This window comes from Blennius ocellaris (assembly GCF_963422515.1).
Source record: "Blennius ocellaris genome assembly, chromosome: 23".
NCBI lineage: Eukaryota > Metazoa > Chordata > Actinopteri > Blenniiformes > Blenniidae > Blennius > Blennius ocellaris.
The window spans coordinates 14,599,327-14,619,632 of NC_137672.1; the positions used below are offsets into that span (position 1 = coordinate 14,599,327).

Consider the following 20,306-nt stretch of genomic DNA (forward strand, 5'->3'; position numbering starts at 1 on the left):
AAAGGAGAATACATTTATTAGGAAAGAGAGAGAAAGTGGATTGAGTCAAGACAACAGGGAGGAGTCCATTGACCCCACAGGTGCCTGCACTTCAAACCCAGCATTATTTGTCTGAAAGGAGAGACTGAAAAGAGCAGGGAGTCTGTTTATAACTGTGTGAACATCCTTTCATGCTCCAACGGAACAACAATACTGCTGCATAACCATGAAGGGAATCCATATACATGTGCTCATGTGGTTTTTGTTTGAGGTTATCTGAGAGCCACTTCCTGCCAATGTGTGTGTGTCTGTGTGTGGTGTCAATATCAAATTAATCAACAGCCAACATGGACTCAGTTTCCATCTGATTTAGACTCATGGAGCTCAAATGTACCCGGACACACCCCGCTACCACCGCTGCCAGATTGTATTTCTGTTAAATTGTTTACCAACGTGTGCACTTAAGTTATTGTCATGCAACACCACCGGCTCTTTCTGCACAGAACCGTGTGTTTATATGTCTGATTGAAGCATGTGGGCTGCCTAGTTGGACTTCTTCATCACTATGGTAAGGTATAAAAAAACCCAACAACAACACACACACACACACACACACACACACACACACACACACACACACACACACACACACACACACACACACACACACACACACACACACACACACACACACACACACACTGAGAGTCAGCCACTCTGTCCAGCGGTCAGTCAGCAGGCTGCAGCATAGCAGACATTCCTGCAGGGTGTAGTTGGGGAGTCGGAGAGTGGCAATGGTTGCCAAAAAAATCTGTTGCTGCAAAGTCGGGTTTTTTTTTTTTTTTTTAAACAAGAAGTATGTGTTGTAATGTTGCTTGGCAGCCGGATTTGGACGGCATCACACCGTCACTGCACGGCGTCCTCAGCACTCGCACTTCTTAAAACGCAATACGCTGCTACTGATCTGGTGGAAAGGAAGCGAAAGTTACCTGACGGCGTTCAGTGGCTCCGATTACCTTTCCTCTAAATCCTCTAAATTATTTCCTTGTTCTCGTAATGCAGAAGTGGCATCGCCATGCAGAAAACGTTGACTTGTTCTCTTTTCCATTATATCCACATTCATTGATATTACACATGCATGTAACACTGGGCTCCAGCTCACTCTCTTTATATTGTCACTTTACTATGTTCTGTTGCAGACTGGCCATTTGAAGAGCTCACGTCAAGGGCCATTTCGCTTACTTAACACGTCAAGGTTAATTTCATCTGAGTTTGAAAGGAGGAAAACACTTCCTGTGCTGCAGGTGCTGAAGAGTTTGCAGACAACCATCATCTGAAAAATGCCTTTTTGCCTCCATTGAACTCTTGAGCTCTTTTATTTATGTAATATGGGAATGGCTTGGAATCCCAGATTTAGGTGGTTTATACCCTTTTAAATTGGTAGGGCACCATTTGGTCGCGAGATACGTCTCCGAAATGAGGATTCTGTTCCTCCCATCACGGAGAATCCATGAAAAACCATGTTAACAGGTTTAACTGCAGCACATCAACCACATCAATGTGGACAAATCTGATATCTGACTGGAAGGTCATTCTGTCAAAAGAAACATGGAAAACAAAATTGTAAAGGTTTCTGTTGTGATCGCTTTGGGTCCAGGCAACTTGTTGTGCGAATTACATACACGCAACATTTAGAACTCTTGGAACACAAGAACATGACTGAACAGCAGAGAGAAAACTGACTGTAAAATAGTTTTAATAGTTTAATTGTACTCAACTACAAGCAATAGCACTGTCAACATATATAAATATAGGAATACATACAAAAACGACTTGCAGCACCACTTGTCAAATACACAGGCAGTTTCACGTCCACGTGTTTTGATAGTAAATCCACGCATTGGGGACATAAACCCACATTTCACACAAACTCTGACCTCTTTCTCTCTCCGTCTCTCAGTTTATTCTCTCTGACGCCCTCCCTCTCTCAAGAACCCCCCCCCCCCCCCCCCCCCCCGACAGAAAACATGCAGGGAGGAGAGGAGGAGCAGAAACGAAGAAAGGCGTCGGAGGAGGACAGGAGGGAGGAAACGGAGAGAAAGTTGGTGAGAGGAGCGAGGGGAGAGGAGAGGAGGTCGACCAGATGGGAGGAAGGAAGGAAAGGATCTCTCGGCCGGCTCAAGCCTTCGATTAAAGGATCCCGCATAAATAAACAAGCATATCAATCAGAGCTCACAACAATAACAATAACAATAACAATTTAGAAAAGAAGAAGAAGAAGAGGAGTGGGAGTTGTGGGCGCGCCGCCGCGCGTCGTGGACGCGGACAAGACAGCGGCGGTGCGCGCTGGAAACAGTCTGGATCTTCACTCATGTTCTTCTTCACAACTCTCGGCGAGCGACACTAACTTTCCAAGGACTCGAGAGAGAAAAAAAAAACAACCCCGGATAGAAAAGAGAAGTGGACGGAAGAGCGTGGGGGCTTGTCTTTGAAAGAAAGAAAGAAACAAAAAAAAAATTTTTTTTTTTGGTTTCTTCCGAGGCGTCCAGCTCGCCGTAGCCGGGGTTTAGGCGTTGGCACCCGGGCAGGGAGTCCCTCGTCATGGCCGGGGCCAAGCCGGGAGTCCACGCGCTGCAGCTCAAACCCGTGTCCGTCCACGAAGCGCTGAAGAAGGGGGGCAAATTCATCAAGTGGGACGAGGTGAGTAACGCAAGCCCAACTTCACTAAACCCAACTCCACAATCAACTCAATAAAAAGAGGGAAAAAAAGTCTGCTTTGACAGAATGCTCACTTGTTATGTTATTAAGTGTGTGTGCAGGTGTGTGAACACAGAAGACCACCATTTGCAGCGTGTCAATCACATATTAGGTTACAAAAAAAGGAAAAAAAGTTATTCAGTGTTGTGCAGATTTCTCGTCAAGCCGGTTTTCCTCGGCTCCGGTTCAGTTCAGACGCCCTCACGCGCACTCTTTCTTTTCTGCGTCTTTCTGTACTTCCCCACCACCACAGCACCTGTCCGTGTGGGAACCAGCAGGAGTCTCAACGACATGTCACCTTATGTTTGTTTGTCTGTCTATTCCATTCACTCATGTCCACTTTCCTTTTTTTCTTTTTGCGTGCTGCTCTTGGTTTTTCTTTCCCCTTCCGCGTTATTAAACGCGTCCTGCCACTGACACGCGGCCGTGGTGCGCGTGGAGGTTTTTCTGACACAAGGTGAGGAGTAGGTGTCCGTGTGTCTGTTAATCATTAACACGGTGGCTGGCTGGAAAGGTCAAACTGCCTGTGTCTGAGATTTTTCATTCTGATTGCAGAATGTGTGTAGGTGTGTGTGTGTGTGCGTGCGCGCGCGCGTGTGTGTGGATCAGAGGTGGTGTCATCCAGGAAAACCCCGACTTTTAAGGTGAATAGGTGACTTGAATTTCTAGATGTGAATGTGTGTTCGTTCTCTACTGGCACCTGTCCCGGGATGCACCCTGCTGGGATCAGCTCCGGCAGCCTGGTACCTTAAGTAGGATAAAAAGCTGCATATAGGATTTATGGATGGACTCTGCCTCACATGTATTTCCTTCTTTTTTTTTTATTTGATAAAAAAACAATGACAAAACTATAGTCCAGCCACTTCAAATTACTTGGAAGGTTTGAAAGTCAACTTGTGTTCCTGATACAATTGTTGCACGCACTGATTGACTTCATCGGATCTCTGCCCCCTGTTGTGCTGCTCCAATAAAGCTGTTATCTTTTGCAGCTGTGGTCAGGTGTGCCGTTTGACACACACACACACACACACACACACACACACACACACACACACACACACACACACACACACACACACACACACACACACACACACACACACACACACACACACACACACACACACACACACACACACACACACCGGTTAAAACCAGCAGGGTATGACCGTGCAGCAGCAGCAGATCAACAAAACACACACATTGCATTGTAAACAATTGAGTGCTCTACGCATGTGTTCCTTATTTTTCAGAGAAGGGTCTTGTCACGCAAACAGTAAGCACTATGTCTTTTTGATTTCCGAGCACACACACACGCACACACACACACACGCACTCACACACGGACACACGGTCTCTGTTTCTCTCTCAAAGGGATTTCCCAGGAAATGGTTATGCTGGTGATTAAGTGTGTGAACACTCAAACATGTGCATGCTTTCTGCTCGCCGGTCTCTCAGCCCCTCTTCCCATCTATTTGCTATTTCCCCCCTCCCAAAGTCAACAAATGAGTTACGGGCACAGAGAGAGAGAAGATGGGGGGGAAAAAAAGACTTTTATATTTTCTTATTTGCGGAAGTCATAAAATATTTCAAGGGATTTATTTGTTTTGTGGGTTGGATGTCTGAGACGCTCCACTGTTTAAATCGGTAGATTCAACTGTGTATTCAACAAGCTGGATCCTTATCAAATATATCTGAGTTTGTTTTGGACATTATTCCTCCAATGCAGTTTTAGTGCACCTGTTGAGCTAATATTGCTTTTGCACGTCCATAAATGACCTCAGTAAGCTTTCTTTGTTTGCACTATAAAAGCAAATGTAAGTAAAAGCTGCTTTGTCATAGTTACTTGCCCAAATTTGCTTATTGTAGACAAATTGTCTGATAAAGCAGAGTTGTACTGGAAAAAGAGGCTTTCATATATATATATAAATGTAATTTATGGACCAATTACTTTATCAGAAAATGACAGATTACCAGTTTTATTGCATCTAACTATCCATCCTTCTTCAAAAAGTGATGAAATTATGCTTTTTATTGTCTCCAATGTGCAAAAATGCATTATGTTACAGACTTCGACCCTTTAATGAGCTACAAAACGTTTGCATCTCGATATGATTCGAAATCATTATAAAAGTAGTTATTGCAGGCGTGCAGCTACATTTTCATTTTTATTTCTTTATTAGCTATAATGCCTGTTGATATGCTATACTCTGCAAATATTTTTGCAAGTGAAGCTGAGCAATGCAGGCGACGTCGGGTCATAGAGAGGAGCAACCAAATTAATTGATAACATTTACAACTGAAGGAGAAAACGTGACTGGCGTGACGGAGTTGTTTCCTCAGTCGGCAGACTCCGGGGACTCTGGAGGTTATCGTTCTTAATTGAGCCTGACTTCGGCACTTTGGGGTAAAATAAACAAAAAACAAGCCCCCCCCCAAAAAAAGTCTCCCCAAATTGCGCCTCGGAAAGAACAATAAGCAGAACCCACTGGTTTTCTCCACATTGCCTGTTTTATTCTCATTTCTCAGGGTTGATAATGTGATCTGATAATGGATGTTGGTCCCGAGTGTCTGCTTTCTGACAGGATGATCAAGCATTAGCGCACACAGACACACACACACACACACACACACACACATAGAAAAGTTCCTCGGGGCATTGTGGTTTGTTTACCTGAAAACTCCCCTTTTTGACCCTATTCTACTTATTAACCTCGACCCCATCGTGATCCTTCACATCCTTCATTCATTCATCTCCTGTTTTCCCCTACTGAAGTCTGCTTCTATTGTTTTCAACTAACCTCTGCACTCACACAGCGACGCCTCTATTTCTTTGACTCCTGGGCCTTTAGGTGCATCAGACGACGCGTGCACAGAGGAGGACGGGGAATGCATTCCAAATCGACCCCCCCCCCATTCGTCTGCGCTCCGGCTTGTGCACACGTGTGCTCGTGTGGTTGTTTTGTTCTGCGTGTGCGTTTCACTCTGAATGACTTCCTGTCGGAGCTTGTTGTGAGGCTCCCGAGCCAAACTGTTTTTTCCTTGCGCTCCCTCTCTCCTCGGCAGCTCGGCCGCGATTCAATTTAGACGAATTCCAACCGGAATTGGGTTAAAATGCCTCCTAAACAGCCAATTAGACAAACGGGGGCAGACGGTTTGTCGACAGCCCAGCCCCTCTCCATATCTCGTCACTTGATATGATGCACAGAAGTGAGAGTCATTTTTTTTATCATAGCTTTTACTCTTGAAATGCACTTGCATGCATTAATTATTTTCAGAAAAAGCACTTTATATGCATGATATTGCAATAAAAAAAAACAACAACTTTATTGCTTCTACATGCTTTTCTCTGGTGAAAACCAGATGTAACAACGTCTCTTTTTCTTTTTCCCCACAACAATTTCTTGGAATTGATTTGTTTTTCTTAACGTCACACATTTACAAGCAGGCTCGTCGACAAACTCCCACTAAATCACACGTTGCTCATTAATTGGGCCGATCTTTGGGGAAACCTGACATCCTCTTGGGATTAGACGTCTTGGCTTTGTGTCAAATCCTCGTAAGGTGGCCGACGCATGATGGACCATAAAAGTGTTGTTTCCCGCAGTCTGGTTGAAATTATTGGGTCAGCCCTTATGGACCACACAGCAGATCCCTCAGAGGAGCGCAGGACTATAATCTTTGCAGCAGCTGAAGATACTTAATGCTGCTGGTGTCCTGAGAGTATCGGTACGGTGATGTCAAATCAAACTGTATTTCACTGTTCCCAGATATTTAGCCTATCTGGAGCTGCTGCTGTTGTATGAAATGTAGACTCAGGGTGATATTTGGTGGCTCATGCATCTCTTTGGGATTATACTGTGTGTATATATATATATATATAACTGCACCGTGGTACATTAATGGCTATTTACTCTTGGTTGCATTGGAATTTTAACTTATTTTGATGAGATGCTTAAGTTACCCCTCCATAATGTTCTTTGCAGGAAAGTTACCTGGTTTCTTCAAAAAACTGCACCTTGTTCATCTGAATTCATTGTTGACGTCTTGAATCGACAAGGTTTCCACCAAGCAAAAGGCCCAGTGTTGTTTTGAAAGTTGTCAAAAGAGTCAATAACTATTAACGTGTACTGTTAATGTATACCACTCTGGTACTCAGCATTAACTTCTGCTTCCAGGCATCCATCCACCCTAATTCAAAGTCACCAATGTCCTTTAAACATTTAGAAATGACACGAGAGGCCAGTGAGAAGGTAGCTGTAGAACTTGCCACACTAACATGCAGGCATCGACGGTCCAACTTTTATATCCCAATAAGAGCTGAGGTCATGTTTGCACATCTCCCTTCATGATTGTTTGCAGTGTTTATAACTCGCAAGGAGATGTGAAGTGATTCAAAACGGATTTTGTGAGTCATGAATGGCATAATAAAACTGTTTACATCTGGCACTAAATGGAGAAATTGTTGTTTTGCTGCATGTCTTTAAAAAAAAAAAAAAAAAGTACCTGCAGATTTGTACAATTTACAGAACTAAACAGTCCTGAAAATTTCACTCTTTCAATTTCGGTGATTAAAACAAACTCGACTAAACTCCACAACAATAGCAGGTACTTGGAATTCTACAAAACATTTGCTCGTACTACAGCATGAAGAAATGCTCTCATTCCCAAACAGAATAACTGTCGGGCTGCTCAGAAACGGCTCCCACATGTTTTGTATGAAAGTGGTGCAACATGGTGTTGGAAGACAGTTTTCCATCTGAAACTTTGGAAAATGGTGTCATTGACCAAGGATGGGCAGTAAAAAGTGTCCATTACTTCAAAAGCGGTGGCAAAGAAGGAAATCCATTTACCAGAATATTACACATGTGATTTGAAAGACTAATAAAATCAAAACATGGGAAAGGAACTTTGTGCCGCTTGTCAACGTGAATGTGAAGCGGCGTTTTTAAAGCCAAATATTTAATGACTAATGCAGATATTTGTAGTTGTTTTTTTTGTGCCGTGCTTAAGTGATTACACAGTGCTGTTAACTTTAAAGCAAAGATTCTCAACGTGTGGCCCGCAGCAACATTTCTGGCAGCATGGCTTTGAAAGGATGAATCCCTGTTTCGTGGTCTTTAGCGACATCTATAGGCCAAATTGGTAATGCAAACGCACGTTCCAGCTCACTAATAACCATCTGTCATATTTTAATCATATTTAGTATGTAGCCTTGCTACTGTGTGAACTCCAAAGCCCATTTAGCATGCCCCCCCCCCCCCCCCAAAAAAAATGCGTCGTTATTTGAATTTCATTTTAAAATGAAAAAAACCTAAATTGAAATTCAGTAGCATTTTTTGACCGTGGCGTCACATGACCTTGGTGACCAGCACTACGAGCTCTTCCTCCTCTTCTTCGCCCCCTTGAGAGGCGCTCCTCGCAGAGTCAAGCCGCCTGCTGAGGACTAGGTGGAGAGCCCAGGTCGCTTTTGTTCCCCAATTCAACAACTTTATCGTTCTTGTGGGAATTTGAAGAGCCGCTAACTAAGTTATTTTACTTGCTCGATTGACATTTCTTTCCTTCGGCGGCCATCGGTCCAGTGTTGGGTTTCAAAATGGGCCCTCGGCTATCAAAACTTTTGTGAACCCCTGCTCTAAAGCACTCTAATGTACTCTAAAAGGTTCTTTCCGTGGTGTCTACTGGGAAACCTGTTTCTTCTTGATATGCGCAGTTATTTCTCTTCCTGAAACTTGAAACTTCCTGAAACTTAAAAAAAAAAAAAAAGAAGGTAATGAGAGAAAATATGTTTATTTGCTGGGTGGTCGGTCTGGATACTGAAGTTTTCTCTGAACGTAATTAGCGTATTTCCAAATATATCAAACGGTATCATCATATGTAAGAAAACTGATTATTTCTGGCATCTTGATTGTTAGTTCTGTAACTTCTCCATTTTCCACAGAAAGTGTTTCCAAATTCCTCGGCAGAGGAGTGGGATGCAAATGTTTTCAGAATTTTAAGATTCTTTAAGCAATGCCAGGTGTTTGCATGTCGATCAAAGGCGTGTTTTCGGATTAAAATAGCATTCAGATGAGCCCTTTACAAATATGCTTCCTGTCGGCGGCCTTCCCTGCATGATTGGGACACCATTAACAGCTGCTTTTATCATTTTCATTTTTCCTGCTTTGCTTCTCTTGAGTCAGATGTACTTACTGCTGTTTGTATGAGCAACAACAGTCGTCGGCAACAACTTTCTATTGAAACATGTTTGAATGATTTTTGCTCTTGGAATTTCATTGGACATGTGATCATATGTGGCTGCTTCCTTGTTCTTCTTGTTTTTTTTATTTCTTTCAAAATGACATGACAATCACAGAAAATATTAAAATAAGTGTTTGTAAGAATAAGAAAATCTATCCCACCATCCTGGAAAAGTATCTCCTCTGTCTATTTCTGCATAAATTCTAATCCGAGTGCCCATTGAACCAGTGATAATGGACACATTGGAGACGACTGCGTCTACGTTTTTGAATTTATTAAGTCTTTACCTTCGACGTACCTTTCAAAACATCCATTGGGTTAAATTCCCCTTCATGTATATTAGTGAGTGCACTCTAAAGGGTTAAATGTTGGCCGGCCAGTTCCTGGACATGCTTAAATGCAGCGTGGAGCTTGCTCATGTGTTGGCGCTGTACTCTGACACAGACGCCACTGTTGGGTTTTTGACTTGAGGAAAGAAAAAAAAAACCCAAACAAACACGCCAACATTTCATAACAACTTGGAACCTCTTTGTTCGCTACGCTGCTGTGTCATCCTACCCTTTATAAGAGGTCCACCTTCAAGCCAGTTGGCCCTGCCTGCCAGTGTTTCCAGAAAATGGATATCTCGGTTGCGTAATGGATGTGCACAAGTGACAAATGAACCATTATAAGGAGGCCGATTAGAGCGTAAGGGGGGGGGGGTGTGACATGAGGTGGCGCGAATGTCTTGACGCCATGTCGAGAAGCGCGGCTGACATCCTGACGGGGCGGTGAGAAATGAGGCCTGGATGGATGGAGGGAGGTGGAAGGTCAACCACAGCCACATGTGAAGTGTGGGACTGACATCTGGATGGAAGCTCCCCCCCCAAATCATCGACTGCTGATAATTCGACCCCGCTGTCCCCCGTATCTCCCGTTTCATCTCTTCCTCATTCATTCATTCATTCATTCATTCTTAATGTCTCTCTTCCTCCTCCTGATCCTCTTATCTGCTCGTTCATTTTCTTTTCTTTGACGACCTTCTTGCGTCTCCGCTTCAGTTGTGCTTTCGGTTGGATCTTGTTTGATAATGTCCATCATCAAAACAAACCAAACCCCATGAATCACACTCCTTGTCTCTCATAATCACATTGCATCATTACATAATGTCAGATGGCGTTACGTTAGAAATGCTCCCATCTGACATTGTGGCCTGTTCAGCATCATAGTGATTGATTAGGAAATGTTTAAAGCAACAGTATTTTTAATTGGACTTTCTTAACACATTTTTGCATAAACCTTCACATTCAGCTTTTTAGTTGTTCACGTTAGTTATTTGGGACTCTGTGTCCTCCTGCCGAGCAAAGTTTGACACCACCTACATTGGAATTGAACGAAAAACTACTCGACAAACAAGCTATTGTTGCGACTAGAATTTTCCCATAACTTGCATTTAGAAAAAAAAAAAAAAAAGTTCCTGCAGCATCCTGCATGTAAAATAAGTTGACTATTTCAGTATTGGGTGTGCACGGTGTAGCGGTAAGCACCCTGGCGTCAATATTTTTGAAATAGCCCCACTTTGAGAGCTGGTTTGGAGCTTTTCTCTGCTAATTTAGCCGAAGTGCCTCAATGTGAGTTTTCTCAGGCTACTCCAGTTTCCTCCCACAGTCCAAGAACGCTGCATGCGAGGTTAAACACACGGTGGTGCATGTGTGAGTGCGTGCCACCGTCTGTGGCTTTCTGTGTTTGCTCTGTGATGGACTGGTGACCTGTCGGGGTTGTATTCTGCGTTTGCCCACAGTCGGCTGGGATCGACTCCAGCATGCCGCCACTGCGAAGCAGAAGATTGATGCATGGATTTGAGTATGAGACATTTGTAGTCTGTATTTCGACTTGTAAACACCTACCATTTTGACTGTCTGATTTTTTTAAAGAGATGACGTAGTGAAGTTGCTGGAATGTTGCATGTCGGCATCCGCCGTGGCATTTCCTGAGAAATGACAAAAGTGAGTCCGACCACATTATTTAGCTTACCGGGCCTCGTGGGCTCCTGGGTATTGTTCAGTGTGTGGAATTTGGCTTTACCACTGGCAGGGTTATTGGTTCGTTTGCTGTGTTTATGGGCTGATGGATGAAAGTTAAATGAACCTTGTTGGGGAAATTAAATACAGCATCTCCCAAGGAACAGGACGCAAAGAAAGTATATAAGATTAATTTAAGCCTGAAGTTGTAAATAGGCTTACACCCACAATAGTAAATGCCACCTGTATGTGCAGTATACTATTTTTCTTTTTTTTTTCTTGAATGGCTTATTATTTCTTTGACTTATATATACCTCCTTCCTTCCCTCTCCCTCTTTAGTCCAAAGGTTCGTCAATGTCATCAACTTTTACCATGTTTCCAAAGCAGCAGCTGAAACACACTCGCATTAAGGACACACTGGCCCTCGTTCACACACCACTCATGTAAGCTGCCACTGAACACGCACGCACGCACGCACGCACGCACGGTGGAGCAAAGGTGCAGTCGGCACAGCCTCCTTTATCAGTTTTCCCACTAACTGCCCTGCCCTGGTTAACGTTATACAACCTCCAACACATTATTTTACGCCGAGGAACAGAATGTAGGAGGAAAAGCACAGTCTCCATGTGGATGTGACTTTTTATTACGCATGCCCTTTACTGAGTTTTCACGAGGCGCTCATTAGCCGGTCGGTGTAGGACGTCGGCGACAGCGGGTGGTCCGTACGCTCTGTGTGTGTGTGTGTTTGACATTACGGTCGGGTAATGAAGGTGTTTGTCGAGGAGGTCATCGCATCTGGAGGGGGTCTGGGGGAAAGAGCTGTGGCCTTAGATCAAATAAAGAGGAAGAAGACTCTCAGTGGTGGAAGGCTGAAGCCGTGATAGACGGCCATGAAAGAAGAAAAAGGAGGGAAGGAAGCAAAGCCAGACTGGGTTCAATTATAGTCTTACTACCCACTCGCACAGAAACGCACCTTAGGTCGTAAAACAAGGTGTGTGTGAGAAGAGGACATGCACTAATAACTTCTTGGTTACTTTTGGAACACCTGTTCTTAAATTCAACTGGAAACTGTGTGTTTGAAACATTTTTAGAAAACGATGACAAATACAAGGCTTCTTTAAGTCATCAGCAATATAAGTGCAGGAAAGGTTTTAAGTTAGAGCAGCCAACAGTCCCAATTGTTTGGGTTTTTCTCTGAATTCAGCATTTCTCTTAAGCAGCACATTTCATCTTCCACTGGGTGGAACCTGGACAGGTTTCTAACCCACCACAGTGTTACACGACCAACTTCGTCACCAGTTTACCTGACTTATTTATGTTTGTCCTGGAGGGAGTCCTTCCTTGATGAAGACTTATGGTCACATCAACCTTGTGTGGGTAAAAGTGTGTTATGTGTCTACTTATCGTGGAATTCCCAAACATCATCAAGTATGTTGACACGTCAGTCTTGTCGGTGCATCATCAAAACAAACAAAAACAACACAAATGAGAGGGTTTTTTTTTTACTCTTTATTCTGTGTGTATATAAAGAAACTCTTTCACATGCAATGGATTTAGTGTAGCTTATTAAACATTATTGAAAACACATTTGATGCATTTATTTTAAATGTGGGCCGCTAATTTCAACACATTACTCCTTATAAATCCTCTAGATTTCATAAAAGGACCTTTAACAATGTCGATGTTTCATGCGTTGCACTGAGAAGAAGCAGTAGGAATGACAGAACACTCTGGGTTTCGCACAAAAAGCACACGTACAAACGGTTGTTTCAAGATACTTTGTCCATTAAGAAAATAAGCAGAAATCACCTGTTTTCACAGTTCCTCTCGACGTGACACCAATCAAGTTCTCATTACTCATGCTTGAAGCCTCTTCTGTGAAATTAACAACTCCTGATGAATGCTCATGTAATGATGATTATGTATGATCACGTTTGCAAAGGCTCATTAACGCAAGTTAAGAGCGTTTGTTGAATCTGACGTGGCATATAATCTCATTTATACGTCTTCTATAGTGCTTTTTACGCGAGGGGGGTGTGTGAGGATGCGAGACTGGGTGAAGGCAGCATTACCGGAAGGTTTGCCAGTCCGTCACATTCAGGCAATTTGGGATCACCAGTTGTCTTGGGGGCAACGGGGAAGACGAGCAAAAGACTCCAACCGGGGTCTTTCTTGCTGTGATGCGACGGCTCCAACCACTACATCACTGTGTGGCTCCTCGTGGTCGGTTAGGATTTCAGCTCTCCGGCAGTTTGTTGTGATGAGAAAAAAAAAAAAAAAAACCCCAGTGTTGTACACAAACGATAAGCACCAGTCTGAAAACTCGACTCAAAGAACCGTTTGGCTTTGACGTTTGTGGCGTCCAGACGCCAGCTGACGAGAGCGTCAGGTCACAGTCTGTAGATGGTTATCTCTGCGTGAAATTGGGGTTGTATAGCCCTCGCAGTGGTACTGGTGAGTAAACACAGGTCACATGTTCTGTAATTTACGGTGCGGGTCGGCGTGGCGCGACGCTAAATGTTACTGTTGTTCCTCTGTTTTTTTTTTTTTCCTTTTTCCCTGTGAGGAGCTTTTACTTATTCCCAGTTGTTTGGTGCCATTTTCTCTCGTCTGCTCAACAGTGAACAGGAAGTGAATTTCAACTCGGGACTACTTGACACTCCCTTATGCCTCTTGCATGCACACTTGATCTCTTTTCCTCTTTCAGCCTTTTTACTACCACCAGTCTTAAACATCTTCAACCCTCTCACTCTTCTTTTTTTCCCCTCTTCTGCTCCTTCCATCGTTCTCCCCAATCCAAACATTTACTTCTCCCGCTGACCCTCCATCCATTAGCCGACCTAAACTCATGTCATACTCGGCATAAAACACACTCATAGTCTCTCTTCCTTCGACCCTCTCATCCTTAATTCGCCCGTTTGATAAAACTTGTATCGTCTGTAATATCTATTGTCGGACGAGACGATTCTTTTAAACATGAATTTTTTTTCCCCACATTTATTGTCGCAGTCCAATAGGATCACTGCAGAATTTGTCTTGGCCGAGTGTTTGATAAAGAAACGAAGGAGTGGAATGTGTGGGCTCTCTGGTTTACCCCTCTAATGTGGCCACTGGTTGGTTGTTTGTGCGTTTTGCTCTTTTGAACCACTTCAGTTGGCGAGGACGTTCTGTGTGGGCTGCACAGCAAGACCTTTCGCTCGTTTCTCGTCTGATGGCGTCCACGACGCCGACACTGAGGCCCACGACGGCAGTTGTTGATGAGTCATGTCACAAAAACCTGCGTGGTGTTTTTTGGGGGGGGGGTTTCTCACAGTGAAGCAGGAAGTGACGCGATCTCGCCCTTTCCCCAAGTGTGCCTCCTCGATTTATGGTGCATTTCGTCAACCGCGGCATCTGAAACTCCCAAGCGTGCAGAGATTGTTGCAGGTCTCAATGTGTTAACGGCGATCTGGTGTTTCCTGGTATGTCTGGACTGTATGTTTGTCTGCCGGAGCGGCGTATGACTGTAATTACAGAGGCAGGAGCTGTGTGTGTTTGTGTTTATGTGTGTGTGTGTGTGTGTGTGTGTGTGTGTGTGTGTGTGTGTGTGTGTGTGTGTGTGTGTGTGTGTGTGTGTGTGTGTGTGTGTGTGTGTGTGTGTGTGTGTGTGTGTGTGTGTGTGTGTGTGTGTGTGTGTGTGTGTGTGTGTGTGTGTGTGTGTGTGTGTGTGTGTGTGCATGGATGCGCCTGTGGTCATGGTATCTTGCGTATGACCCCGTAATGATGGCACTCGGGACATGTTGATTTTCGGCTCCTGTGCCGTCATTATGCTGCACATGAACGGGATCTTCAGCGTGCGGTTTTCTGCATGAAAACAGCTGCTGCGCAACATGGGACACAAACACAGTGTGGCCGTCAGGCTGTCTGTCTGCCCGCAGGGCCGCAATAACAAAGCACCATACAGCAGGTACTGCTGCTTCATCGTTCTGCACAAGTGTAGAATTATAAAAGCCGCTTCTCCCATTCTCGGTTTTGTATTAACTATTGTGTTATTTCTGACAGCCTTATTGTTTTTTGTTTTTTTTAAATCTTGGTTTAGGATGAATGATTTCAAGATAAGCTGGTGGGCAAAAACCGGAATATTAAGTTGCAATAAACAAGGATCTAGTCAGTAAGTACATTTCCTTTATCCTGCTAATATCTTTATTTCTGCTTCTCCCTAGGAGCCCAACAGTGGGCCTCCCACTCTGGTAACCCTGAGAGTTGATCCAGAAGGATTCTTCCTCTATTGGACGGGAGTGTCAAACCTGGTAAGACGAGCACACATGCGATCGTTTTTAATGATTGTTTTTATTTCATGTTAAGTTAGAGTGTAGAGGTTTAATGTGGCTCTATCTTTGTGACGACTTTATTGATGTAATGCCTTCCCGGCCCCCTTAACCATCACAATGTGCCTCAGCCTCACTATAACTTGAAGTTGGGCTGTTTTCACACTTGTCTGTCGGGTTGTTTGTATCTTTGTTCACACGCACCCTTTGTTGAAGCATTTTGAACAACAAAGACGGCCACAGGCCGGAATCCTTATCCTATCTTTAAAAAATATGTGAGCAACACTCATTACTTCAGCCCCCACTAGTTCAGGGTGCACCCAGTTTTGGGCTGCGTAGTAAAGTAAATAATGGCACATGTGCACCCAAGCACACATGCTTTCTTTTTTCAAAGTAGGCCAAATGGACATTCACTAATCAGTAACAAGCTGCCTACAAAAACAAACGCTATTAAACACAATTGGGCCACAGCAAGTCACAATGGAGTTTTAATGTCCCAATTTGGGTGCTTAAATGGAAAACACTCTTGCTATTTGTTGACTTTAAAACCATAGTACAGCTCAGTCATCATGCAGATATTAAACTGTCCTTCTGAACTGTCTTTGTTGTTATCATTGTGGTTTTATTCAGTCCATTAGTTCAACCAGAATGGGTTTCATCAATTTGTCCTGGTCTTGTTTGTCTCCACCTGTCTGCCGTTCACGTCCTCTCCCCGCTGTTTGTGGTTTTCATCAGTACTAAATCTATAAGTGCTTCCCCACAGTCGGCCTCCTTATATGTCCATGTGATTTGTACTTTAGCCATTAGTTTATACTAATATTGAATTTTACATTTTATGTATTTAGCTAACATAATTTGCCGGGAACATTAAGCAGCGAGTCAGCAGGATGCAGCGGTGGGAGGCTTTTGTTACGGGATGTTTGATTTGTGATGTCATATTGACAGTAATACATACTTTTTTTTTTTATGGAAATAAAAGAGATCCCCCCCCTCCCAAAAACTAAGCAAAAAAACACACTTTTTCAACCTATCCTTATATCCTAAATAAATATCTAGATAAACTTTGTTCTTTAGCCTACATCAAGCAATATCAACAAATAACAAATGATAGTGGTGTAATTGAAATGGGAAAAATTCCTCCCCTACAGACACAAGGGGGCAGTGTTGTAAACCACCTGCTGCAATTTCTTTCAGTGAAGAAGTGAAACCACTTTCTGTTCTTGGCACACCTTTCCACATCAACTCATGAGAATCGGAAAACATTCAGCTATGGACATAAAGATGCAACAGTCATAACACACACTTCTTTATTTCCAACAGCTTCATGTTTTTCTCCTCTTTCTCATGCGCATGCGTCTCTCTTTATTTCGGGCTGTCTGTTTATCATAAGAGGCATGTATGGAATGACCTGTTGATAGCCATTATTATCACTGCGATGCGTCCGCGTACGTTGGCGTGTGCACGCTCGTACTGTATGTGTAAATAGCCGTGCGTGCGTGCCCCGACATGTGTTCGTGCCCCCCTCGCAGCAGACAGCTGCTTTAAATACTTCTTTTAGCCTGATGTCTCACTTGTGCACATGCCCGCACATGCACGTGTGTCTTTGTGCACGTGTGGAATTGTGATAATAGGCCATTTGACGCCGGAGGTGCAACTGTGACACTGTTTAGCAAGGACTCGGGGCCGTCAGTCATTGGATGTTGTCAACGAGCCGCTTCACCCTCTGATTCAAGAAAAACGACGCACGTTAGCGGTTCAGTCACGGCAGTTGAGTTGGAGCTGCAACGTCTGTCCCAGAAAGTCGAGAAATGAGAGAAAAAGAGAACTTGGTGTGTTTTAAGGAGCCTGCGATGACTGGGCATTGCAAAATCAGAGTAGCGGGACCAGACATAATCATGCTTTTCCACACATTTTTCTCCCACGTCTGAGCCCGCTGATGACATTACCGAGTGTGACATTGACTGCTTGGGTCAGAGTCATGTTTTATAACCACGTCGTCTCACAGACTTGCTTCAGAATAATGCCTGTGAACTAGAAGCTTCTCTGGCCTTCTGATATCTGGATTCATAAAAAAAACTATGGGTACCCTGAACATGACATTGGGCCTTATATAATCTTTGTTTTAGCCTACTTCCCAGCACATTGCTGAGTGTATATGAATGGCTTTCTCATTTTATGCTGCAGTTATGCAGTCAACTGTTGTTGTGTAAAGCACATCGTTGCTCCAGAGCTGTACCGTATATTTGACATCACATGCTGGGCGATGAAGATTATCAGAGAGCTCTTATTACGGAATGACAAACGATTACTGATGCGATCTCATTACCGCTTGTAATACTAACTGAAGATCAGCGGCAGGGGAAACATGAACTTGCGTTTCTTCTATGAACTTAATTAAACTTGGATCAGGTGATGTTTTGATGGACAGACCTGATGCTTTGGCCAATCTGGCGGTTGGAAATGCCGCAGAGTGGTGAAAATTAAACATTACTTCTGCACAAAAACAAGCTTCACAACAGTAATGGTAAATATTTCTTCGGATTAGTTGTTTTCCAAACTCTACCTTTGATGCCGATCAATCATTAAAACTATAAATTCAGACATAACACGCATTAATGTTGTTGAATTTAAAATGTAAAAATACAAAGAAGCCACAAAATTCTACTGTGTGTGTGTGTGTAAATACAAAAAGGCAGGCAGCACAACTCCTCTGCTGACTGTTAAGCATTTGCTTACTTGTATTGACTTGTCCAAAATGTAAACTCTTCATTCCGCCGTCAGATCTTATCTATGACGACTCCCAAGCCAAGGCAGCTTCCTTCTTGTGAGCAACAAGCAGTGCTGGTGTTGTCTTGTTTGCCTTGTGGACTTTTCTTTCATTACTCCGTTTCATCTTTGTTAATTTTGGCCCCACTGGGCTGGATTGTGGCCACAATTCTTATTTCAGAAGCAGGAATACGTCTCGCTGGCAGTCATGATCATAAAAAGAGAAAATACTCCTCGAAATCTTCAAACTGCAGAGGCTAATTACAGGCCAGTGTGGGTATTTAGACATGAATAGGGTCCGCGACTGGCCCGGACTAAAAAAACACGGCTAATTTATGTGATTTGAAAGTATATGTGCGGCAGTTTTCTTCATATTTCTGGTGTTTTTGAACCGTGCTTCCCAAAGACCACCTGTTAATCAAACTCGTTGCTGCTGCCCCTTCTGCTCTTTTGTGTTCGCTTTTCTAAAATGACGCAAGATTGAGAAAACGTGTTGCTTTCTTGGCGACACGAAGCTCTTTCTCGCCGTCCCGACGCGTGAATCTCGAGAACGCGGCTCCGCAGAAATGCTGTTTCAAAGCGAACCGGTCGGCTCACGGTGAAGCTTCGTTCCTGCGTTGCGGCTCCCCGGGAGATTTCCCGAGCAGAGCTGGAAAGAAAGAGGACACTGCAACACGGATATCCAGCAATCATTAATGAGAACAGTTATTACGCTCTTTTACACAGATGACAAGGGTATTCTGGACGGAACCCATTTCTCTGAATAGAGACGCCCAAAATATGGGATCTGCTCTTATTACTTTTAACATTAACCTCAACACGTCGATTGCTTCTCCTTCAAGGATTCGTCCTCTTATTTCATGATCAAGAGAGTTTGTTTTTTAAGAACTCGACATGGTCCACAAGATAAGGGAAATTGGTTTTTCTCTCACTTTGTGAGAAAGAATGATTTCTTTTTTTTTTAAACCCTTTAAATCAGCTGGTCTTTCTCAAAATGGGAATTGATTAGTAATTAGGTATTAAAGATTATTCTATCCTTTGATTACTTTATCAAAATCCTGTGTTTTTGCAGTGGAGTGAGTTGGACTTAACTTTGTAAATGACCACTCAATACAAAATGTACTACGGTAATTAAAACTGATAAAACTGATTGACTGATTATATTTTTCTTTGTGGACATTTAGAACTTGTTGGCAACATAATTATACAAGAAAAATACAAAACCTTTTGGCACCAAAACCAGTTTTTTAAATTTTTATTTATTGCCTACCCAAGACCTTCCAGCTCTGCTGTGGCAAAAAGAAGTGATTCTTTCACTACTAACTTCACCACCTCGGATCCCCCGTCGCCCTGCGAGTCATCATTCATTATTAATTGAACAAGTGAAAAGTGGTGCAGGAGTGAAACGCTTTTAGTGTCACGTGACGTCTGAAACCTCCCGGACAGAAGTGACTTGGTTCTTCCGGGGAATGTCTCTACCTTCAAAGTGTCAGACAGATGACACTGCATTTCATTCCGGAGAGCGATTGAGGAATAGATCAAGAGTTTTGAATCGCACACTCGCCTCCAGTCAGTGTAGTGAGATTGTCCTCGGACCATAGCTGTCGATCTTTTCAGGTTTTAAGGTGACTAAATGCATCCCAACCAGCGACGGTAAACTGATTCAACTCATTGAGATTTACAGCCGAAGCAGCAAGAAGTGAAAATGTTTAAACTTGGGAACTGAAGAACCTCTCCTGGGTGTCGTACTGCGTTCCAAACTCCTCCTGTCCTCCATCCATCATCCTTCTAGCCTCTTTTCATTTTCCTCTGACTGTATTTGTATCGCCTTCTTCCTCCTCGGGTTTTCTTTTCCACTCACTTCATGACTTGAAGTGAAATCTTGACTTGAAATCTGTTTTTTCTCACGTCGCCTCGCCTATCCATCGTACGACCTTTTCCACAGGTAGTCCTCCTCCTCTCGTCTTCTCTCCTTCTGTTTCTTGTCACTTTCCTCTTTTGCTTCACTTTGTTTATCAAGTTCCTTTAAATATTTCACATTTTTCTGACTTTTGCGCTCTTTTATTTATCTCTGTCTTCACGCTTGACGTCCTTTCTCCTGCTAGCATTCTTCTTCTTCCTCCTTCTAAAATAATCTCTCACATCTCTTCCTTCTCACCATTTCCTTGCTCTTCTCTTCTTCTCATTGCCTTTCTGTCATTCTGGAAAACCCACAATGGACACATCCAGTCATTTAGTTGTTTAGAGACACCCCCC

The 20,306-nt window shown here is 43.4% G+C and overlaps 1 protein-coding gene across 1 annotated transcript in view; it reads left to right on the forward strand.

Annotated features, from left to right (window-relative positions):
• Positions 1-2,118: 2,118 nt before the first annotated feature.
• Positions 2,119-20,306, forward strand: part of plcb3 (phospholipase C, beta 3 (phosphatidylinositol-specific)) — a 46,120-nt gene continuing 27,932 nt past the window's right edge. Inside the window, exons 1-2 of the mRNA XM_080518722.1 lie at positions 2,119-2,679; positions 15,180-15,266. Of these exons, the coding sequence (XP_080374848.1) occupies positions 2,581-2,679; positions 15,180-15,266 (186 nt within the window). The 5' untranslated portion in view covers positions 2,119-2,580. The remainder of the gene's footprint in view (positions 2,680-15,179; positions 15,267-20,306) is intronic.